Source organism: Uloborus diversus, chromosome 4, assembly GCF_026930045.1.
Source record: "Uloborus diversus isolate 005 chromosome 4, Udiv.v.3.1, whole genome shotgun sequence".
Lineage (NCBI taxonomy): Eukaryota > Metazoa > Arthropoda > Arachnida > Araneae > Uloboridae > Uloborus > Uloborus diversus.
Genome location: NC_072734.1, coordinates 110,397,457 through 110,422,838, shown reverse-complemented (window position 1 = coordinate 110,422,838; position 25,382 = coordinate 110,397,457). Strand labels below are relative to the sequence as shown.

Here is a 25,382-nt window from a genome sequence, read left to right as displayed (position 1 = left end):
CTGGGGTATTTTTTTATGCTAGCCCTGTATATTTACGATCAGCAAAGATAAATTTAGTTCTTACCAGCAACAGGCGCGATTTTTCCACTTTGAGTGGCATCTATTAATTAATTACATTCTAAAAATTTCAGAAAAATATTTAAAACCGCAGACTAAAAGTAATTTTAGAAGGAACGTACATCAACGAAAAAGAATTTTGTCAACCTTTCGTGTTTCACAAAAGCTAATGAAACTGGCAAGAAAGCTCAGACAATATTTAATATATATATATATATATATATACACACACACACACTGGTGTGCAAAAATTAAGGACGAAGTCGAAAAATTAACATATCAGCTGAGCGAAGAGGCAGAGCGGACAGAAAGACCAATCAGGAGATTAAGTAAGGTGATGTACGGTAGCACATGCGCAGATATGCAGGCAGACGTAATGGGGGAGTGTCTGAGTAGTATAAAGCATGTTGTCGGTGTAAAATCAGTATTTCTGGCAAAGAGATTGCACGCCGTATAGCAGTTAAAATCACAACGAGTTGCTGCCTCAGCGAGAAATGGCGAATAATCAATCTGTTAGACGACATCTGGATGCTTTTACCCGAGGTCGAATCATTGGGAACTTGGAGGAAGGCCGCAGTGGGACAAGTGTGGCTGCAGAGTTCGGAATTGCTCACAGCATCGTTTCGCGACTTTGGAGACAATTTCAAACTACAGGAACAGCTATCCGGGGGTTCAGTAGTGGTCGTCCACAAGGAACCACACCCGCAGATGACCGGTATATTGTCTTACAGGCCAGAAGAAACAGGCGGCAGACAGCGGGAGAAATCGCTAGACATACGACACATGCGACTGGACGACCGATATCGCATTTTACCGTGGCCAGAAGACTGCACGGTGGTGGTCTGTTTGCACGACGCCCTATTCGGTGTGTACCTCAAACGCCTGCTCATCGGAGAAGGCGTTCTCTGTGGTGCCGGGAACACCGAAATTGGAGAGACAATGAATGGGGACGAGTACTCGTTACAGATGAGAGCAGATTCAGTCTGAGTAGCGATTCTCATCGCATACTCATCTGGAGAGAGCGGGGAAGCCGCAATCATCCCTCGAACATCAATGAAAGGGACAGGTATGGAGGTCGCGGTGTTCTCGTTTGGGGAGGCATCATGCTTGGTAGTCGCACAGACCTTCACATCTTTGACGCAGGTTCAGTCAGTCAACGGGACCCGTTATTGTAACGAGATTCTTCTTCCATATGTGCGTCTTTTTAGAGGCGCTATGGGTCCGCAGTTCCTTCTCATGGACGACAATGCACCATGTCATCGCACAGTAGCTGCCGAACAGCTCTTAGAGAGTGAGGATATTGAACGTATGGATTGGCCGGCACGATCTCCGGATCTCAATCCCATCGAGCATGTATGGGATTTTCTGGGCAGACGCTTGGCAGCTCGTACCTTACCACCAGTAACGATTTGGGAGCTTCGATTGGCGCTGCAAGACAAATGGGCAGCAATGCCTCAACAACTCATTGACACCCTCATTCTCATGCATGGGCAGACGCTGTGAAACTTGCCTAACAGTCGGGGGAGATCATATCCCCTACTAAAGACCGGATGTTTCTTGCTGGACACCCATCACAGGGATGTTTCGGCCTTCAGTCGCATTGCGCTCCATGCTACTCTTTCAATAAAGCTTCTTTTTATCCCTCTGATTTCTCTTTTAGTAAGTGTTGCTTACACTACACATGTCCTTACGTATTGGGGATCTTACGGTATTAAATGTGTTGATTTGGAAAGCTTTTGTATAAAGTTATATTGAAAAAACCGTCTCGTCCTTAATTTTTGCACACCAGTGTATACTAAACCTATTATTTTAATGTATAAAAAAAAATCTTTTATTCATTTTTCATCAAATAACTATGATTAGCATTAGTATCTCAGAGACCTCCGTACCTGCCTATTTTCTTGAATTAACCGGTTTGGAGTGGGTCTCTGGGAAATTTATTAATATACTTGTAGAACAAAATGCAATCTTTTTTTTTTACAATTAACGATTTTGAAGTTACGCGTTACAAATAACTGATTACGAATCAGACGATATTTTACTAAGAGAGATAAATTTTCTTTTTTTTTCTTTGGGAATCTAATTTTACAATTTCAAACCAGAAGATAATTTGAATTGTTTATGATGTCTGAGCGTTACTCGATCAGTGTTTTGACTATTACATATGAGAATTTCGTTTTAAACTCAAATATTTGTCATTAAATTTATCCACGCAAACTCTTCCTAATTTTTAGCTTTCAGAGGTTGGCAGTTATGCAATTGGTACATGACAGTAAAAAAAGAAAAAAATAATAAAATCTATGAACTTACGCTATTATTGAAAGAAAAATAAACTTGGTAAACTTCAAAAGATTTTCTGACCTGAAGCAGAACTATTAAATTACTCGAGTGGTTTTATTTTCATATTTTTAAAGTGCATTTGGTAATACAGTACAACATCGTTTATCCGGACCCTGTCTTTCCGGATCTTCGGTTTATCCGGATCAGAATTCCAGAGTTAAAAAATATATTCATTTAAATTATAACTTTCAATTCAAGAACGAAACTATAAATGCGCCAAATAGTTGCTTTTATTTTGAATCAATGTACAACTCCTGCATAGATCGTACAATAATTATATATTAATAGTCTAACAAACAACATGGCGTAGTACACGTAGTAGCGTCACACAGTGGGGAGAAAACGCCAAAAAGCGCTTAAAAATGTTTTTAAACCTCTCTCGCTTGTTTGTTTACACAGGCATGTTATTATGGAGTTTTTTCGATTTGTTTGGGCTCAAGGTTCAAAGTTCGCAGGTTTACGCAGCTAATTCTTTTTCAGGGTCTTTCTACAGACCATTTATGACTAATTAATATTAATTTCTAAGAGGAAATTGTTTTTGTAGAGCGTTTTGAAAAAATAACCTTGAACTCCAAAGTTTTTGGTGCTGATCAAAACCGATTTTCGGTTTGAGAAATCAATTACTCATTTTTTTTCGTCCTATTACTATCATTGCACACGGGAGAAATTAAAGCAATTTTTTATAAAAGCAACTTTTGTAAATTTCAGCACTCATGGTTCTTCAACTTTCTAAAGGCTTCCTTCAGCTTTGTAGTGGACGAAGGGCTCTAAAATACCAGTTCTGATTGGTTTAACGTAGGGAAAAAAAACCCATTTAAAAGCGCTTTTTGGCGTTTTTGCCCCACTGTGCGTCAGTCCGACACCACTGCAGCTGAACTATGAATGATAAAGTTTGCGAAAAACTACAGGGTGTCCTGAAATAGACTGACTGTTTTCAAAAATTTATAATAGGAGAACGGTTTATGATAAAAAGAAATTCTCGCAGAAAATTCATGTGGTGGGCCCTAATTTTTTACCCTCAGAGTTCCAGATTTTAGTTCAAAAATGTTTCAATACATGGATAGTAAGCCTGTAAGTCAAAAAAGAAGAATTGAAATTCACCGATTTTTCCTCCGATTGCGACATGGGATTAGAGCCAACGATTGTTTGGAATTATGGTGTAATTTTCTATATATATATATATATATATATATATATATATATATATATATATATATATATATATATATATATATATTTATATTTACGGCCTTACTATCTACAGCGCCATCTATTGTAAAAATTTTCAAGTAAAATTTGGAACTCAGGGGGGAAAAAATTTACCGTTTTCCTGTTATAAATTTCTCAAAACAATCGGTGTTTTTCAGGACACCCTGTATACAATGCAATTTTGTTACAAAGATTTTTTTTTTGCTGCAATGAAAAAAAAGTCTGTTTATTTGAGAATGTGTTTTGCTTATTACCCATGCTACTCGGATTATTCGGATTTTTTTTTTTTTTTTTTGGACTGTCTCTAATCTCCGCTAGGCCGGATAAGCAAGGTTGTACTGTGAAAGTAAATAAATCAAAAAAATTAATCAGAAATGCATATTTGACGATGTTTTTGATTTTGAAGGTTTCAGCGAAAAACAAAAAGTAAGCTTAAAACGTACAAAAAAGGGACAGTTTTATTTGTTTCCTTTGCTTAACAATATATATGGTGGAAGAGAAAAATAACGTACCTGTTACAGTAAATTGTAGAGGTTCAGAATGAAGACTGATTCCATAATGATTACCGGCTTTCACAACAACTTCATATGTTGTTCCAGGTTCCAATCCATGCAATGAAATCGAACGTTGCTTTGTGTTATTCTGATTGGGAAAGAAATAATAATATTAATAATAATAGTTATGGTTAAATAAAAAGAATGAAAAGAAAAATCAAAATAATCCAAATAAAGTTAAAAACAAACAAACAAACCAAAACAAATGAAGAAACAAAGAATGATAAAATTTTTGTAAAATGTGACAAAGCAATCACTCCAAGCAATAAGCCCACAAACCACGGAAATTCTACTCTTTCATTAGTACCGAGGAGTGTTATCCTTAAATCTTTTTCAAGTAAAAATGTCTAATAATTGAAAAATTTTCCCTTATTTAAATTTTCTAAATGCGAGTACTAAACTGAAATGTTGCTAGTTCTCTAAAAACTTTTCACGGTACAGTTAAGTTTTAATATACAGGGTGAGATTGAAAAGTAACCGAACTTTTACTAGAACATCAATTTTACTGAGCTTTTTGACAAATGCACTTAATATTCTTTGAAATACATCACTTGGGCTTCAATACACCAGCGGCAGCTGTCCTTCCACTGTTCAAAGCATTTTTTAAACGCAACTTACGGGATGGCATTTAGATTGTTGGTTACATTTTTTTGAATGTCCGATATCGACTGGAAACGCTTCCCCTTCAGGTTTCTTTTTATGAGCTGAAACAAAAAGAAGTCTGGGACAGACATGTCTGGGATTCTAGCACTTCACGACTCATTTGCACACGTGTTTCCTTTTGCTCGGCGGTCAAAATCTTGGGGAAAAAAATTGGGGGATAGTTGAAATCACAAAGCAAGCCATATGTAGGTACCTGCTGATTCCTAACAATGTTTTATGTTACAGTACAAGGTAGGAACTCTTCAATTTAACCAGATTTTACAAATACAAATTTTAAACACTCATTAAATATCCTGCTGTGTTTGAGTCTAACAGTACTATAGTTGAGTCATGGATTTTTTTTCCACTGATATTTTCTTTTTTGCTTGAGTCATTGCTTTCTTCTTTTCTCTTTCTGAGAGCACGTTTGAAAAGACTCGGTACTTGTAACTTTTTACGTTTTATTGGCGTAATTGCATGAGTTTGAACGGTGGTTTCTACAACATGCTTTGTAAAATTGTTAGATTTAACTGGTGTATTGAAGTCATTATAAACAATAGCTTCTACAGTTATCAACTGATGCGGCTTAAACTGGATGGATCATCCAAGTCTGTTTTTTTAGAGGTGCTGGAGATGGGAGGGGGGGGGGGGTGCGAAAGTTCACAAAGTCTTTGAGGAATTCGGAGGGAACGAGATCAATGGCATTTTCATCTGCCAGTAGTGAATGTTGATTGGAAAGATATCGTTTGCATTACTCATCCCATCTCTGAGTGCATCGTCAATGAGTTCTCCTTGAAATGTATCCAATATCTCTTCCCTAGCAAGGTTCATGAGGCAACACCTTCGCGTTCTTTTCAAAGTTATTAGGAGAGATGAATCCTCAATATGACCAGTACCTCGTGGTGATTCTTTAAATATCTTTATGGTATCTTCACCGATGAATCGCTCCAGGACCAACAACGCTTGCTGAAAGCCTTTGGAATGAGGTTTTGAACCAGTAGGATTCGAGGTAACCGTTTCTTCATAGAACTTCCACTGTGACTGTTATGTCCCAGGGTACAAGTCCGCATTTTCTGAAACCACTTTTCACTATTGCTGGTGAGATCCCTCCTATGACCTCATCCAATAAGGGGCAAATGTATTCTTTTCAGCATCATGTTCATGTGCTCCACTCACCAATGATGCATTGTCGTCTTCCAGATTTCTTTTAAGGGCCTAAACACGGGGACGTCCATCGCCGGCTTGGAGTGGGTCTTATTCGGGGGCAAGCACTCATAATTATATTTTCCTTCGCACAAAAGTCGTTCAAATTGACTTTTAGGCGCGATGAGTGGCCATCCATGAAAAAAAAAAAAAAAATAAATACTGGGCGTGGAATCTCATTTTCTTCAAGCCAAGGTTCAAATATTTTTGCGATATTTTCAAAAAATGTGGCCCCACACTGTAAAAAATCTCGGAAAACTCTCTGAATATACAAAAAAGCTTTCCGTAATAAACAGATTCGTACGCCCTCAGCAGTTTTCTGCTCTTATCAAATACCTTTCCCGTTTAACAAAAAAGTAAGAGTCGACGCCTGCGCAGCTCACACGGCAATTTTATAGTCCAGCACCAAATCCAAACTGAAACTCGTGAAAGCACGCAATGAAAACAAAGAATCTTATTGCGCAAGAAAAAAAAAATCGGTATTTTTTTTTCAGAGAAAAATTCTTTGGAATAAACAAAATCCTCCCGTCAAATGCATTTTTCTGATCTAAAGCAATAAGTTGTTCTTCTCTCTAGAAAAATAATAGGAAGTGCTGACTCATGTGCGAAGTAACACTCATCAATGCCATTAGCAGAAGTTTTGTTCCTCGCATGAATTCACTGAAGATAATTTTAAAGTCTTATATTCTTGCTAATGTATCGTCATGAGATTGAATTTGAAGCTATGTCACTTATTTTTAAGTACGAAGTGCAACTTCTCAACGCATGCTCGCGGAAGGAATACAAACTGAAATTAAAAACCAAATAACTGCCGAGAGGACGCCATGTAAATTCGTTGCGTAGCATAACTTATTCTATTCTATTCTATTCAAGAGTCACAACTGACTACAACTGTATTTATGTCGAGGACTGCATACTAAGTGCCTTGCCTCCATTATTTTTAGCATAACTTATGTAGGTAATTTACTTTTTTCTTGGATACTTTTCTTCTTCCTACCAAATGGGTAATTTTTGTAGGCAGAATTTTATTCTGTCGTAAAAATCACCTTTTTGGTGACCAAAGCCTGCAAAAGACCACCACCGACGAATAGGTAAGTCGCTTTGCAACTCTATTACTTTAAAGTGATTTAGTTCATATAAATCTCGTTTAAAAAAAAACTATTTTCCTCAGTATCATTTTTTCATTGTGAACTATTGCAATTTGAAAATATTTTACATTACATAGAACACATATTTAAAGTGCAAGTGTGTCTAGTTTTATTCTGTAAAATTTATGAATTGAAGATTATAAAAAACTTTAAATAAGTGTTATTGTGTACTTTGTTTTTCATGTGTCAATCTCAGTAAATATTTGGCTGAACATTTATGTATCAAGCATTATGAATTAAATGTTATATTATGCAAATTGTCAGGTTTGATAGTTCGTCTTTAAGGTTGCATGTTTTTATTCTCTTGTAAACAGTGTAGCTAGATTGTATGAAGTAAAAAAAAAACTATCTCTTGTAATTAGGAACATAGTGCTTCAGTATTATCTAAATGACGATATCTCTTTAAATATTTGCATTAGCGAAACGCTTTAAATTAGTTAAATGTGTATTAATTTCTTTAACAAATAGATTTATATATGTATTTAAAAGTGTCTTCATTTTTTTTCGTTTTACAAGCCTCAATTTTACCAAAAGCAAAAAAAAAAAAAAAAAAAAAAAAAGACTTAATAAAATAAATAATTTTGTATTTTTACCCCATATTAAAGTATTTGACTTATAATTTATATGATATTTTGATTTAAAATGTATATGATACTTTGATTTATAATTTATATTATACATGAAATATTATTTATCTCAGCAGAGCTTCATTAGTACGATTTATTTTAGTTGCAATGTACCTGCCCTTAAGGGAAAGAAGCAGCAAATATAACAAACAAGAATTATTTCTGAATAATATATTTTTGTATATATATGAAATACGCAAGCAATGAATAGCAATGAGAAAAAGAAAATTAAAAGTAGCAATTATTAGAATAAAGTTGAAAGGTTGAATTCGGAGCTCATCAGCCGTGGAAGATTCGATAAATATGGTCAAAAGACCAAAAGATATTAAACTACTTACTAAATAGAGAGTGTTTAAGCTCTAATATATGCATTACATTGGGCCAAACGCACCATATGCTAAACTAGATGCAATAAACAAGAGCTTAAACCTAAAATTAAAAGTAGGGGTTTTTTACCTCGGCTAAATTAAGAAACAAGTCCCTATAATTTGTCTTCCTCAGGACAGTACCTACTGCATGCATACTAGTTTAATGCAGGACAGTCAGGAGGAATGAGTCAGTGGCAAAAATGGAACAGTTGCATTTACATGCCAAAATAAAAAGTAATATCATTTCATGTCATTGTTTTAAAAGTGAACATTTTTAAAAAACTATGTTATTAATATACAATGTACATATGGGGAGAAGACGAGGGGCGTTCACCACGCAGACTGTGCCATTGACATTTTCAGGGGGTTGCTTTTTTAAGGGGGGGGCGCTTTATAGCATTTTATGTGTGCACCATCACTCTTATGGTGGGGGGGGGGATTCTCGTATATATGAAATGGAATAATCATGTAATAGAGTTCGATGTTTTAATAAATAAAATATATATTGCATTTTGCGCACACTGCAAAAATAAAATCAGTAACCTATTTTGAATAAGTATTCATATTTGTGATGAGCTGGAAAAGGGCAAGAACAGAAGAATCAATCCGAATGGTTCCAGCAGGGGGACTTGGTGTCATATTTAAATTCATCAATTTCTCTGTTGGTACTTTTCGGTACACTTTGTTCGTCAGCGAAATTGACTTGAGGTGAACGAATTCCGGAACGCGAAGGGTAAGCAAGTCCTGTCAAATTTTATCCGAAGATAAAAGCTATCAAGTTTGATACAAGATATGTTTTTAAATTCTGCATTAAAAATACAATATTTTGATAGTTTTGTCTTGAAAATATTGAGAAAAAAACTGAAGTTTAAGATTGTTTAACAAACAATCCCACTTTTGAGAAAGAAATCCCCTTCCCTCCCCCGACGATTTTGTGATTATGAATGAAACTACTATATTATTTCATAAATTTTCACAAATTTATAACTGTGCATATGTTATGCTGTTAACCATGCTATTTTTCATTAGAAATTCAGAAAAAAAAAAAATCCACGAATGATTCTAAAATTGCTTGTTTCATTGCTCTTAGATATGAAAGAATTGAAACTGATATGGCATGCAATACTATAGTAAAGAATTATTTTTTAGAAAAAATCACGGAAAAAGAATTCCGAAATTCTCGGAAACGTTTTTGAAAATTGTTTGGAGAATTCCGAAATACTCGGAAACGTTTTCGAAACTTTCATGAACCACAGCTGCACAGAATACTCAAAAATATTTCTGGAAATTATGGAAAGAGGATTCCGAAATACTCAGAAATGTTTCTGAAAATTACAGAAAGATGATTCCGAAATACTCAGACACGTTTCTGGACATTACAGAAAGAGGATTCCGAAATACTCAGAAACGTTTTTGAAACTTTCATGAACCACAGCTACACGATATACTCAGAAACGTTTCCGGATTTTTTTTACAGTGCAGTCATCCACCTGTTTTCAGATTTCCCCATGCCCCATTCATCAGGAACGCTTTCCGCAATGACGTCGGGCACTTAAATACCACCATTGGAGGAGCTATATCACCAAGTGCATTGGCAGTTATCAAAACAGTGAGATATTCTTTTCCGTCGTTGTTAACAGTTAAACATTTTTTGCTCCTATGGGAACCAACACTGTTTTCTCTTCAGGATAGAGAAAAAATGCTATCTCATCCCCATTGAACACCCTTTGTAGATTTTCTAACATATTAAACAATTATTTAACACGTAAATATTTTTCAATACATTGGAACCCACCGACTATGACTTCTTTTGTGACTGAAGATCTGTTGACTGTTCTCAGCTAAATTCTGCTCGATCTTTGATAGACGGTTGTCACTTCATGAAACATTGAATCCCCTTTTTCCCAGGCTGATTGTCTTTGAATGGTGACTGTCTTTTTTGTTCCTTCCAGAGTAGATGTTGAACACTGCCTTTTAGTTGCTCGCCAGTGACAGTTAACCTTGCTTTGAACATCTCAATGATCCATTGAACGCGAACTTATTCTTCACGGTTCAGAATATTAGCAGGACCAGGTTTACCAGAAACAGAATATTTCCCAGTTACCTTACACTGAAGAGTGATACGAGGTTCCCTGTGATTCCGAGCTGCAATCGCCACTGGAAGTCCTTTCTAACGTCAGCAATGGCTACTAGTATCCTCACTGCAATGTTTCCTGCTTCCCTTCTGAAGCACGCGATTCTTCTTTTTCTTGGGGGTCCTCTTAAAGGGAGCCATTTGAACTTCTCTGAACAGAAAATGCACAAATTCGAGACCGTTCCTAATGATAGACATTAAGAATAGGAGGGTAAGTACGAGCAGATTCTGACCTGGTAGAGGGGTGTCAATGATTGGATTTGCTCACTGTTAGTATCTGGTGTGTGTACATCTGAATTACTAACACTCCCACAACTAGTTACTGACACTCCCTGTTAGGAAATGGATCCTTTGCTTTTTTCAAAAGGCGGTTAGCACCTTGATTTTCTACTTAAAAACCCCAGTTAATTGGGCTTTGGAACTAAATTTTTCCGAAATCCCCAATTACTAACACAAGTGTCTGTAATGGGGTCGTTTCCAAAATTTTAAAAGTATTTTTTACTAAAAGAACATGCTTAAAAACATAGGATCTAACTAGTTTTTCAATAACTTGTTTAAGTTTAATATTTTTAAAAAATTACTTAAATCGGTGCGCTTTCATTGTTTACATTTCTTGCCGATGACATCACAAATGATGAAATGCCATTCTGTGTTGCCATTAACAGAGCAAAATATTTTATTCGCATCTTTACTCACGTGTATTGGCAACGATATGGTTGATAGCAAGCATAGAGCGCAATTTTAATTCGCTACTTGATTATCATAACGTGGAAACGCGGTACACAAAGATGCGCCAAAGAGCATCATTTGTGACATCATCAAGACCACGCCTTGTTTGAAAATTCGGAAAGTTAAAAAAATTAATTAAAAAATAACTGTTAGGAAAATGAAAAAAAATTCTGAGTCCATGTTATTATTATTATTATTATTATTATTTTTTTTTTGCTTATTCTATCAATTTCAGGGACTAAAAGTACTACTTTTGACTGAAGGAAACAACCCCATTGGGTAAAGGTATGTTTCTCGTAACTCAAATCCTAACACTACAAAAAATGTTGTTTTTATCAGTAATTTTAACAGGATTTGTGAATGCTTACTACCTAGCTAACATCAGTGTTGGAGTGTTAAGAAATAATTCGAATATGGAGACAAGCATGAAATATAATTTATTAAATAGCGACTCACTTTCTTAGCAAAACCGCTAACGATCAGTCAGCTTGAGTTAAACTGCTGATAAAACGTGATTTCTGAACACTTTATCATGAATACTGACTAGATTTTGGCCGGAATCGGTAGCATTTTACTGTAGCATTGATTTGACGCCGATTTTGAATTCCTAGGTGACCTGAACCGATTGTTTTTCAAGATTGAATGAGCATGTGTCAGTAATTGGGGTGGTGTCGGCAATTGGTGCCTTTACCCTATATGGAAGACGTCGTCTGCTACGATCAACGCCCGCCGTTGTTACGATACACACCAGTCACATGGTTTGGTTTGTGAGCAGCAAAAGGGTTGCCATAGCTCGGTCTGCTCTTTTTATTAGTCTATGCGTTTTATTTTTTTGTCGGCCAACAGTGAATTCGGTTATCAATCGCGTGAATAAAGGCTTAGCCGTTATTAAAATCTGCTTTAAAAGAACGTTATAATTCGAATTCTATGAAACATGGAAGTTCTAAACATTCTATCAGACGCGGAAAAAAATTATTTTTATTTTGGTATTAAATTTTAATATTTCTAACTATGTTTTCACAGCAAAAATCGCGAAAAACCTTTTTGGAGGTTTTTAATTAATATCTTAGTTAATTAATGTCATTCAAAGATGCAACCTAGCTAAGAGCACTCCCGATCAACTTTCTTTTCGAACGTTTCTTTTTTTTTTTTTTTTTTCCAAAATCGGTCGATCCGTTTATGCGCTCGAGTGCCACAGATACACAGACACGTCAGACTTATAACCCCCTTCCTTTGTGTGCCGGGGGTTAAAAACAATGCGACTCTTTTGTCGTCATTTTTACATGGAAGAAGTTTTTTTTATATTTTTTTACACCTTTTTTAAGAGTCGTTTTTTAGGAACTCGCGCTAACAAAATATTTTTATTTTCAAATAAAAAGTAACTTAAAAAAAAAGATTCCTGTTATATTGCATGATAAATGATAGCACTTTGTTGTCGAATATCGCCAATTTGCCAATTTGACCTACGTTTTCGCCAATCCCTTGTCAAGTAAATTTTTAGAAGAGATTTGAGGAATTCTGTAAAAGTAATTTTTTTGCGAGCGCAATATCAATGCGGAAAAAACAACCTGCCCGTCCAGCAGCATTCAGGCCTCCTCATTAGCCGTTTTATTAATGATTGTGCATTAAAGTCAAATAAAACGTGCGTTGGTTGTTTAAAACATATTTCACTAACATTAATACATAAGAATTCATAGTGTTACGTTTATTATTTAAATGTAAATGTACAATTAGGAGCGCAACTCCGACGGTTTTATTTATTTGTTTATTCATTCGTCTTCAGCAATCAAGCTTGCTTATTGATTTCCTTTTGCAGTGACTTAGCGATACTTTTATTCATTTTGTGATTGGTAGATAGTAAGTCTCAATGAGCGTGGTCTTTAAATAAAACAGTGTCGGTTGAGTGCCTTACCTTAATCCTTAGATATGGTAGATACGATAATTATGAATGATTATTCCTTAAATGATATCGAACTTATTCCTGGTTCTAAATGTATTTAAATATGTTTTTCATTTTTATTTTGACTTCTTTAAAAAAAAGTCTTTTCTTTGAAATATTACCACTTTTTATTTTTTTTAATTATTACAATTTCACACATTTCTTATTGCAGGCTTTTTTTTTTCTTTTGATGATTGCTTTGTGTGCTAGGGTATTACTTAAAAAATATCATGACTGATGAGTTCTCTCTTGTAGGGTATTTAGTAGTGGCGTAGCCAGCAAAAAAATTTGGAGGGGTATAATTGAGTTTGGGGGGGGGGGGCAGAATAGGGGAGGAATATGGTAAGTTTTAGTTGCGTTCTAAGGTGCAAAATGGAAATTCCTGTGTTTCGTGTGATATATCATCAAATCACACCTTGGATACGCCACTGATGTCTCCTTTAACAAAATCTGTAAAGGTAGACTGAAATGTGTGTGAAATTATATGTTTCAGAAGCACGGAGAAACCATCTATATATAGCACAGAGATTCAAAAAACGTTTCGAAAAATAAATAAGTAAGGGTCATTCCATGCGAAATGAGCAAATCAGCTGTGGCTGACATGTCACAGATTTCAATGAAAATTTTTATTTAGGTAAACCATGCATATCTATGAGGGAATGCAAAGTATGGAAGTTTAAAAATTGTTTGTTGCTTTGTTATTGACATTAGAAGTTGATGCTTATGCTAAGCCTAAATTTTCAGAGTTCATTGCTGCCAGTTTGTGACTCAATAACTCCATAAGTTATAAACGTACACTTAAAAAATAAATATTTCCGCATTCTATAAACAACACTCTATTGAGAAAAAGCAAAGTAAAATTTATTCGGATCTTTTTTTGAATCTGAGATATTAACAAATATTGAAATTTTGCCAATTTACTTCAGATTTCAAATCACTCTTCTAGCTCTTTTAATGAAAATATAAGAGTAAAAATGATTCAGATTGAAAAACTATCTGTAACTAACTATCTGCTCTAATTTAGTTATTGTTTATGAATTTCTTGATGACGAAATCGTACTTTAAAAATTCGAAAATTTCAGTTTTTCCTTTATTTCAGATGTTTTTTTGAAGATGAGGGAATGCTCTAAATTCACTCAAGTTTTTTTATGTAATATATTGAAGTGTCTTTTAGATGCTATTAAATTTTAATCATTGGTATCAGCGTATTTTTGTTACTAGAGTAACTTGAACTTAGGCAAAATTTCATTAGTTAGTTCTTTTTATTGTAAGTTTAGCAAAACTAACCATTTCTTTCGTGTTTCATTTTCTCAAAAGCATGTTTATGAAGTATTTGCTAAAATGTACATTTTTTAAAAATCGAAATAAATGTTAGATATACTTGCTTTTGCATCATTGAGTCTTTTATCTAGTGTTTTGAATTCTTGTAATTTCACATAAAAGTCAATCCATACAGGTTTCATACAGTGTAAACTACTCATTCATGTTCAAATATTTCTAAGTTATAAAATTAAAATAATTATTTTGAAAATTACAATATGTTTTTTCAGTATAATGTATTATGTAGGGCACAATATATGTAATTTAAGAAGGTGCAATGAAGTTTTCACACTTTTAATTTCTCTTTTAGTGTGTGAATTGACTAGCAAAATTGCTCAATTTCAAAGACCTGTATCATTTTTACAAATCAAATACAAAAAAACAATATATATAACATGTATAGTACTTGAATGGAATATTCCAAATTGCTCAATTTCAAAGACCTGTATCTTTTTTTTACAAACCAAATACAAAAAACAATATGTATAACATGTATAGTACTTGAATAGAATATTCAATTGGCCAAGAAATTTTATTTTTAATTCCATCTCCTTTTGGTTTACAGGGGTCTAAAAATGTCATTTTTTGTCATTTTTCCGATTTTTGAGGTATAGCCCCTCAAAAAATTAAATTTCAAAAAATTTCAATTAATTTCAAAAAATTAAAAATGGTCGAGCGCAACCATCCGTCGATCCTGTATGGATTAACCCATAAAACAGAAAGAAATCTATAAAGGGCGCACAAACACACAGCAACAGTTACATATTCTTTTTAGCATGGTTCCAGTGATTAATTTTTGCCGTATTTCATTTTGTGTTTCCATCCCCTACGCGAGTTATCCCCCTTTGAAATGAGTAAAATTTTTACATTTGGTCTTGAACTAACCTGTTGCCATTATTTTAATTATTAACGTACAGCTACGTAACTCAGCATGTAAGACTATCAACTTATGCACTTTAACATCAAAGCGTTAAATTAACTGTCATAAATGTAATTCAAATAGATTTTGGCCATAATGCAAAGGTCTAAAAGTCCCATTTTTGAATACGAAAATCACTTTTGATGACCTCCAAAAAATCAAAGTTGAGATAAAAAATAAAAGAGGTTTTAAACATCTTTCATATGCAGCTTTAGGGATATGAATTTCAAAAAAATTAAAAATGGTCGAGCGCAACCATCCGTCGATCCTGTATGGATTAACCCATAAAACAGAAAGAAAATGCTATTTTTCTGAATTTTATTTTACGTTCGGAAATCAAAAATCAATTTCGAGTTTCTTCAAGCAAATAGTAGAAACACAGTTCTATATTCTTGAAAAATTTTAAAGTTGTCTGAATTTTCCCTCATTTGAATTTTTGTGTGTACGTGAAGGGGAAAATCATCATTTTACAAAATGTCACTAAGTTTAAAACTGATTTTGAAGACAAATGAGTTAAAATACAACTTCAAAAGTAAGGTATTTCTTTTATGATGCTTAGCACATTATTGGGTATTAATTTCATCAAAGCTAATGCATTCCTTAAAGATTGAGATTAAAAAATAAAATGCTTAATTATGAGAAAATTGAAATATTTTCAGTTTTTGAGACTCGGTTAAAAGTTAACTCTTTGAAAATTTTACTGATACCAGATTGATTACCCTACTCCATAGATTGCAAAAACATATAACTTTTATTTTTTCATTAAGTAGTTAACAAGATACAAGCCTTCAAAAGTGCAACATTTAGCATTGATGGGAATGCTGTTCAGTTTGACCAATTTTCAATCGCATGTAACTATTTAAATAAAAAAATTTAAGCAAAAATATTTTAGATATTTTTATATAGGCATAAAAGGAACCTGTATACCAAATTTCATAAAAATCTGTTACCATGCGGCCACCACTTTTTTGCGAATTTTGCTCATTTCGCATGGAATGACCCGTAACTAAATTAAAATAAATAAACAAATAAATAAATAAATAAATAAATAAAATGATATAAATAAATAAATAAACAAGTTCAAACACTTATTACCATTTTTGTAATCGAAACTTCAATTTGTCAAAACAAACTCAGTTTTTTACTTTGTTGTCCGTGCCACAAACACTGGTTAGCGTGAACTAAACCAACCTTTTCCTTTGTCAAGATTAATCAGTGGCGGATTTACAATGTCCTCCGTCATTTCTTCTTCGTCTTTATCACTACCATCGGAAACGGGTGTTAAATCCTATACTGTAGGAATTCGTAGTGTGATGAGACGATACATGCGTCATCGAGTTCTGGACTATTTTCAAGAAAAAGAATGTCTGTATGCAGCCTCGGTAGATTGGGCGATAGGAGGAAACCTATCTCATAGACAAAGTACGACTTGATGACTAAAAAGAATGCCAGAGACTTCAAACAGCTATAAAACAAATTTATATTGAAAAAAAAAAAAAGGAAATCTAAAAAAAAACCGTTTGCGTGAGTCTAGTAGATAAAAAAAATATTTTGTTCAGTTTGTAGAAAAACGTATTACGCGGGGTTTTTTTTTTTTTTAAAGGGTAACGTGAAATCCGGAATATTTCAACATTATCAGTTTAGGCTTTTTCAAGGACCAGCAGAAAATGACGTCGGAAGCAGGATAACGTATAAAACGGGCACCGTAAAATCGGAGTTCCACTATATCTCTACATAGGGGTTCAAAGGGGATTTAAAAAGGCACATGAAAAACTTTTTTATCATTCTGTTCAAATCTAAGGATCCTCAATAATTTATAGCGACGGGTCCTCAAACCTGTAAATCCACCATTGAGATAAAATAGTAAAGCAAGTCAATTTTTTCTTTATTTTTAATGGAAAATTTACCTTTTGAAAAAGCACGTTTGTATAACCATCTTCTAAAATTTTTTACCATGTTATTTAACTAAAACGTACTTACTCTGTACATGAGACGAGAACCTACAGGTCTCCAAAATATTTTATACCACTGTACAACTTTAGGGTTCTTTTGAGGAATATCCCACGTGATCTCCAGATCGTTGTTGCCGATTTTATGGTACTGGATATTCTGAGGTGGCCCTGGTAAGACGGCTGCAAGTACGAATTTCAATATTAAGAAAACGGTAAAAAGGGAAATGGTACATTTATATCTGTGTTGCTTTATTGATATTTTGCTTTTAATTTTGCATAGATTTTGATGGATTTTTTTTGTTGATAAATCTATAAAACGCTTACGAGCTTGCTTGTTGTATTTAGTGCTGCTCCCTCTTTTTTTTACCCGGGGGTCGCACGTCATTTAAAATAAGCCTCGCTTGTCATAACTTTTATAAAAGTTTAAAACGTTTAATATTTTTTCTAACATGAAAAAACATGAAAAGGGAAAGAAAACCACAGACAAAAGTTTATTATTACTTGATGCTTGAAGCTATTTTATTAATTTCATATGTTTTCCAGAAATCAACGGAGAATGATTCCAGAATTTCGGAATATTTGGCTCAAAATTAATAAAATTGGGACTAATTGTGGTTTTTGATTTATAACATCGAACAAAACAACAGTCACACAAGTTAGCTTCGCAGGCCACTTGTTGGCCGTAGGTTTAGCACCACTGGTTTAAACAATTAGTGACTTATGATTATTCTTACGTTAGCTCACATTAAGAGAGTTAATTTAAACAGTTGACACCATTCGTGAGAAGAATATCTTTCTAAATCACTATACTTTGCCGCCGTTGAAGCGTTGAAAGTAATATATTATTTTAAAAAATAAATAAATAAATAACGTATCATTTGCCGATATTGACGTATTTTATTGCAAGGCATTGATTCCAATAAATTGTCTTCATCTTACTAAGGCAGTATACGCTGACGACAATTTTTCACTGCAGAAATTTTTAACATCTAACCCGGGAATCACACGAATAGTGTAACAATGAAAAAAGTTTAAATAGGTTGCAATCGAAAAAGCATTTTTTAGCGCAAAAATTATTTGCTCTCGTGCTCCCGTTATCGAGATATATGGTCTTCTGAAATTTTAAGTAAAGTGTTAAATTTAAAGTCTTCGTGAGAAATTGCATGTGGCCGGACATCCATCTGCAAAACGTGTGAAAGATGTCTTTCATTACGCACTGACACCCGCAAAATTCGGCGACAATTCCTTTCTGCAGACTTTAGGACTTCATACTTCTACAACAGGGATACGAGGGCAAATAATTTATGCGTTGAGAAACATATTTTACTCTGCTCTTTCAGTTGCTGATTATGTCTCATTATTTTCATTATTACTCTGCCGTATAGTTTTCTTGTAATTTTACTAGTAACCTTTCTTTATTCATTAACGCATCACTCTTACAGAATGTATGAACTAAGGCCCAGCTCTAGTATGAACCAAAGTAAATTTACTAATAACTTTTCTTTACTCATTTAACGCACCACTTATATTGAATGTATGAACCGAAGTGGGCTCGTGTTTCGAGCGAAAACAGTCAGCTATCCTTGAATGTTAAATGGAAGACGAATTCACGCTGTCACTACTGAAAGTGCTCAGGAAACTTGAACTTCCACTCAGAATTTGCCGGAAGGCCTAAAATGACTTTTAAATATTGATTAAAAAATCCAGTTTCTGTTTTCAAATGCTTTTTTTTTTTTTTTTGAGAAAGACAGTCAAAACAAGATAAAAAACTGATTCAGAAACTTTTGGTTATTAAAGCCAGAAAATAGCTACCATTTTGAACGAGTTCAGGCATATGATTTAACAACTAAATGTAGAGTTACATTGCAGCCATATATCGTAAGCAAAATTTCAATGTTATGGAAAAGAGGGGGGAATTAGGAATTAGACTTGAATCTTAATTCTTTTGGACCAGTTTTTGAAATAATATTTGTAGCAAAAATGAAATTGTTTTCAATGTGTGTAGAATTTATAAAAAAGAACCCTCTTCCCCCAAAAGAAACAAAAATTAGGGCTTCCCGAAATTACGCCCCTTTCGCTATTTCCCTACTCATCCCCCGATTATTTTTCAAAAGTGAATGCCTTGTTGCCTGTTCAAGCATCCAAAATGTTCTTAATCTGGCGTATTTTTTAGGACACATTGATTATCGTGACGAATTATAATACACATAATTACCTTTTCCTTCTTCAAAACAGCTGACTATTTTGGAAGCATGGAGGATGCAGAGATGTGTGTTGATTATGGGTCTTCCTTGGCACCATCTGAGGCAGCTGCGTTGAATTCCTTTATCTCTGCAGCATTTTCGATGATCACTACCATCTAAAATACAATTCAATTGTCACAATTCAAAAGCTATTAGTGAAGTGCAATTCGTTTTTTCATCTTCATATACAAAGTTCGAATACTCATTCGAAGAAACGAATCAAAAGTAAGTTTTGTATACATAAATCATGACGACGGAAATGGTTTTTAGGTTAGTATGCAAAACATTTCGAAGAGCGGAAACGAGTGGGTAGTTATAAGCGGAAAAAGGGTTAATTTAAACCAACATACTGATGTTTTGTTAAAATTTCTTTCCACCAAGTTTTACACGATGGAAAGAAATTATTAGTCTAATTTTGAATGAATATAGACGTTCAGGATCCAATTGCAATTTTTCGCTTTTTTGGAAACATGATTTAAATTCTACGCATTAAAAATGGTGTTTCTTGTAACACTGACACAAGTACTGCAAAAGCACTTATTTTTACGAGGCTTTAATGTTCGCGAGCTTGTCGTTATCGCGAAAATTTAAGCCTCGCAAAGTACTTTTCTAGCGAATTTATCAACTTTCGGTTCTGTTCACGTAAAATTTGCGAAATTTTCACCTCGTGAAATAACTCATGTTTTGATTTTCGCGAAATTACGGCTCGCGTAAAAAAGTGCTTTTACGGTACACGATTTACTATTTTCTTCTGCTATTTGTTTACCATCAATTACGTTTCGCTAGCAAATAAGCATAATGATTTTATCTATAAATTTTTCAAATTCATTTGCAGTTAGGCTGCAAGTTCAATTTATTGCTTTTTTCACTCCTTGATTGACATCTCAGACAATTCGTTCTACGAAGCGGACGGCATAGGCTGGAGTGAATACATCGGGGACTTTGATTGTCTGTAAAATATTATCTAGTGTTGTGGGCCTGTGAAAGGTTCACATCATAACTATTATAATTAAAAAAATAAGTTAATGCTTATTATAATGTTCATTTTCTCGGCAATGCTGTGAAGAAGAATTTTTATTCTTCGAGGGTACACAACTTGAGAAAGTATACGAAGCAATTATAAATGCAAGAAAATTAAGCAATGCAAAATTTAACCAAGATCCTCATGCAAATTTGGAGAAGATTATCACTTTTGTGGGCTAGAACAGTTGAGATCATTTTTATACGCTACGCCAAGTAGCTTGGAAGTTTCCGAAACCTCCCTTCTTTTCTGGAGATTTTATATTTCTAGTAAATTGCCAATTCAGTGATTAATTTCCTTGCCTAGTCGTTCGTTAAGAAATTTTCTTAAACTATGAAGGAATTCTGTAAAAGTTGTTATCCTGCTAGCTTAGTGTCGTTGCAGTGGAAACATAATCTGTTCTTGTAGCAGTACATACTTATAATACTCAGATGACCCAAAAAGAACCCATTATTAAGCAATAAATAAATACCTTTGTGGCGAGAAATAACAGGAAATATCCAACGTTGTTTAGCACAAATAAACAGTTTTCAGAATACAAGTGTTTCGGGGTTTCAAGAAAACCCTTTTTCAATTCAAAGGTGTGAGCTTCTAGATGTAAAGACACCCAGTAAAAGCAATGAAAAATGGACAGCAGACAGTTTAAATACCAAAATAAGCAATAACAAAAGCAAAACATGACAAAACGGAACTCAAAGTCAAGATTTATTGCATGATTCCCTCCCAGAGAAAATCGTTAAGCAATTAATTTCAGTAAAAAGACCCATAAAATACATGTTGCTGTCAAAATGAAACCGCTTATTAATAAATTAGCAATAAATTTATGTCCGAAAATTTTTTACTACGAATCAACTGCCACATTTAGCGAAAGGAAGAATAAACATAATTTAGGAAAACAGAAAGAGGTTGGGAAACAACAAAAAGTTAAACAAGTACAAAATAAAACATGAAATGGAAACGTAAAGACAGAAAGAAATTCCAAAGAAAGACATTACCATAACCACAGTACCATACCGCAACGAAGAAAAAATATGAGATCAAAGAAGAGGGGCGAAAAAAGACTACCAATTAATGGATGGATGCCACACTGCAGAAAAATGCGGAATGGATTTAAGATCGTTAACTAGATTAGAACGATTTTTCAGAATGTGGAAAGACTCCCAAAAATCAAGATCTGATGAATTTGTGCATTTCTGTATAATTTTAAATGAGTTGAAATCAAAGGAGTGATTTGAGTCCCAGCAGTGTTGAGCAATACTAGACTTATTGAATTGTTGTTTTCTCACATAAGTTTTATGCTCTTTTAAACGAAATTTCAAAGAACGGCGGGTCTGTCCAATATAGGCAAGGCCGCAAATGCAATCAATTTTATAAATTCCACAATCATTAAGAGGATCAATGGAATCCTTAAGAGACGAGAACGAAAGTTGATTAATTGGTGAAAACACAACATGGAATTGGAAACGTTTAAATATCTTAGCGATCTGAAAACTAACAGAAGGAAAGAATGGTAAAACGACCAAATTCTTAGTGATGTAAGTTCTTTTTCGAATATTACTTTGGGATCTTTTAGAAAGCTTTTTATAAATGGAATCAATCAAAGTAGACGGATAGTCTCTATCAATTGCCACAGCTCTAAGATAGTTAAGTTCAACATTAAGAAGTTCCTCTCTATCAATTGCCACAGCTCTAAGATAGTTAAGTTCAACATTAAGAAGTTCCTCAAAAGAAGTTCCTCTTTTGAGGAACTTCTTAATGTTGAACTTAACTATCTTAGAGCTGTGGCAATTGATAGAGACTATCCGTCCACTTTGATTGATTCTATTTATAAAAAGCTTTCTAAAAGATCATAAAGTAATGTTCGAAAAAGAACTTACATCACTAAGAATTTGGTCGTTTTACCATTCTTTCCTTCTGTTAGTTTTCAGATCGCTAAGATACTTAAACTTTTCCAATTCCATGTTGTGTTTTCACCAATTAATAAACTTTCGTTCTCGTCTCTTAAGGATTCTATTGATCCTCTTAATGATTGTGGAATTTATAAAATTGATTACATTTGCGGCCATGCCTATATTTGACAGACCCGCCGTTCTTTGAAATTTCGTTTAAAAGAGCATAAAACTTATGTGAGAAAACAACAATTCAATAAGTCTAGTATTGCTCAACACTGCTGGGACTCAAATCACTCCTTTGATTTCAACTCATTTAAAATTATACAGAAATGCCCAAATTCATCAGATCTTGATTTTTGGGAGTCTTTCCACATTCTGAAGAATCGTTCTAATCTAGTTAACGATCTTAAATCCATTCTGCATTTTTCTGCAGTGTGGCATCCATCCATTAATTGGTAGTCTTTTTTCGCCCCTCTTCTTTGATCTCATATTTTTTCTTCGTTGCGGTGTGGTACTGTGGTTATGGTAATGTCTTTCTTTGGAATTTCTTTCTGTCTTTACGTTTCCATTTCATGTTTTATTTTGTACTTGTTTAACTTTTTGTTGTTTTCCAACCTCTTTCTGTTTTCCTGAATTATGTTTATTCTTCCTTTTGCTAATGTGGTAGTTGATTCGTAGTAAAATTTTTTCGGACATAAATTTATTGCTAATTTATTAATAAGCGGTTTCATTTTGACAGCAACATGTATTTTATGGGTCTTTTTACTGAAATTAATTGCTTAACGGTTTTCTCTGGGAGGGAATCATGCAATAAATCTTGACTTTGAGTTCCGTTTTGTCTTGTTTTGCTTTTGTTATTGCTTATTTTGATATTTAAACTGTCTGCTGTCCATTTTTCATTGCTTTTACTGGGTGTCTTTACATCTAGAAGCTCACACCTTTGAATTGAAAAAGGGGTTCCTTGAAACCTGGAAACACGTGTATTCTGAAATCTGTTTATTTGTGCTAAACAACGTTGATATTTCCTGTTATAACCCATTATTATTTCAAATCTTTCCCAACACTGCGTTTTTTTAAAAGAAAGGATTCTGTGCAATGCATGGGTCCGATAGAGATATGCTACGAAAAAAAAAAAAAAAAAGTCTTAAATTTTTTTTTTTTGAGTTACGAACGTTATTAAATCTACATGCGACTTAGAAAAATTTCTTTACTTTTTACGATAAGAACTATTTATGTAGCAGCTTTATTATCAGCATTTCCGATGAAAAAAATATTGCAAAATTAATTTTTTTTTCACATTTTTTAAACTGACCTGCTGCACAGTACATCAGTTTATCCAAGTCTTTAAAACACTTGGGTTTATTCAAAGCCATTTGGATATCAATATCTATATTGCAAGCTTCTTGGCATTCGTCGCTTACTTTCTTTTCTTCACAACAAGCTGTAAGAACAAAGAAAAGTAACAATTTGAACAATGATGCTCATTTTAAAGATACATTTATCTAATTAAAAAGAAGATAAATTCTGAAGTGAAGAACGATTGTTAATCAGTATTATAGTTTGAATAATAAAATCATAATTATATAAAGTACAATTCAACTGTTATTTTATTCGAAAAAAGAAAAAAAATCACAGCTTTCGAATTTAGCTAGTGAAATAATATAGTAATAATAAGTAAAAAAGTCATGGTAATATCATGGTAATCATGGTAAGTCATGGTATAAGTAAAAGTCATGGAAGGAAAACGGTGGGGAAATATTTCATGATTCCTAATCTCGCCATTTAAAGATCAAATGGCGTGGTGAATTAGGCCCAATGCGTCCTAAATGAGCAGTAGCGGGAGAATATTTTAAGTCCCAGGATTATTTTTTTTTTTTTTTGAATACCTTGATGGTGCTGATGTCGCTATAGAAACATCTAATCGTTTCATAAGGCAAATACAGGACCGTCATTTCGAATTTTTCCTGGGGGTGAAGAAAGGTACATACTCAATGTAAATTATATCAAAAAAAAAAAAAAAAAAACCGCATGAACCACGCTACATGTAAATGCATTAATTTTTCAAAGCCCCCTCCCCCCAAATGATTAACCTGGACAAATACTTCATGAAACTTAAGCTACGTTGTACCAAATTTAAATTCAACAAAACATTTTCTCTAATTGGTCGTTTAAGAAATAAGCAAATTTACAAGAATTACAAATAATAACCACGGAACACGCGAAGAATTAAAAAAAAACATTTTCACTTGGTTACACATGACACTTAGAAAAAGTTACCCAATTTCTGCATACAATTGCACTCAATCTTGTTTTTGTATATGTTATTGAACATGCGTACTTACCAGATGCATTAGTGTACAACTTTGGCAACACATCAAGGTTTACGAATACTGTATCTTTGCCATATTGGTTTTCTGCGTAGCAAAAGTACTGGCCCTCATGAACAGTCGTAACCTGAGTTATAGTAAGCGTTGCAATGTATGTGTACAGCTTCTGCAAAGAGCAAAACAGTTGTAAAAGCAAAAATAAGAAAACAAAGCCAATAACTTGTGAGAAAGCTTCAACAAAAGTAAAACCGTTGTAGAATAATACCAATGTATTAATTCAATAGCAGGTACGTGTTTCGAGGTTTCAAGAAACCCCCTTTTACATGAAAAGTCATCTAAGGAAAGCATAGACAGTCTTTTTGGCCTTTCTCGGATGACTTTTCATCCTATAGCTTACACTTCGTTGCACTGAAAAAGAGGCGCCTTGAAACCCCGTAATACGTGTCTGCAACCAGTTTGCTAATTTGTTCTTGATATACGGTGCTTACTATTGTTACTTTGTTCCACAAAGGCATTTATTCATTTCATAATAGCAGTACTGTTTAAAATTATTAGGGTCATTCTGAAGAGTTACATTTATAAGTATTGAATTGTATTTTGAAAGTCTATGTTTCCAAACAACTGTTCAGGCGTCATCATTGTTTGAAGACTGTGAAAAAGTGGTTATTGTTCCCCTCACTATTGTTGGTACACGACAAACTGCAAACATCAATTTTTTTTTATACACACCGCTAGCAAAATTGTACACAAATGACGAAG

The 25,382-nt window shown here is 33.9% G+C and overlaps 1 protein-coding gene across 2 annotated transcripts in view; it reads right to left on the bottom strand.

Moving 5' to 3' along the window:
- Positions 1-25,382, bottom strand: part of LOC129221355 (Ig-like and fibronectin type-III domain-containing protein 1) — a 159,725-nt gene that overhangs the window by 10,104 nt on the left and 124,239 nt on the right. For both annotated transcript variants that reach the window (XR_008580499.1, XM_054855826.1), the window contains exons 21-25: positions 24,639-24,789; positions 23,609-23,737; positions 19,356-19,499; positions 17,169-17,320; positions 4,119-4,248 (exon numbers count right to left, since the gene is read on the bottom strand). Coding sequence is in view for 1 of the 2 variants with exons in the window: in XM_054855826.1 (XP_054711801.1) it covers positions 4,119-4,248; positions 17,169-17,320; positions 19,356-19,499; positions 23,609-23,737; positions 24,639-24,789 (706 nt within the window). In the remaining variant the exon portion in view is untranslated. The remainder of the gene's footprint in view (positions 1-4,118; positions 4,249-17,168; positions 17,321-19,355; positions 19,500-23,608; positions 23,738-24,638; positions 24,790-25,382) is intronic.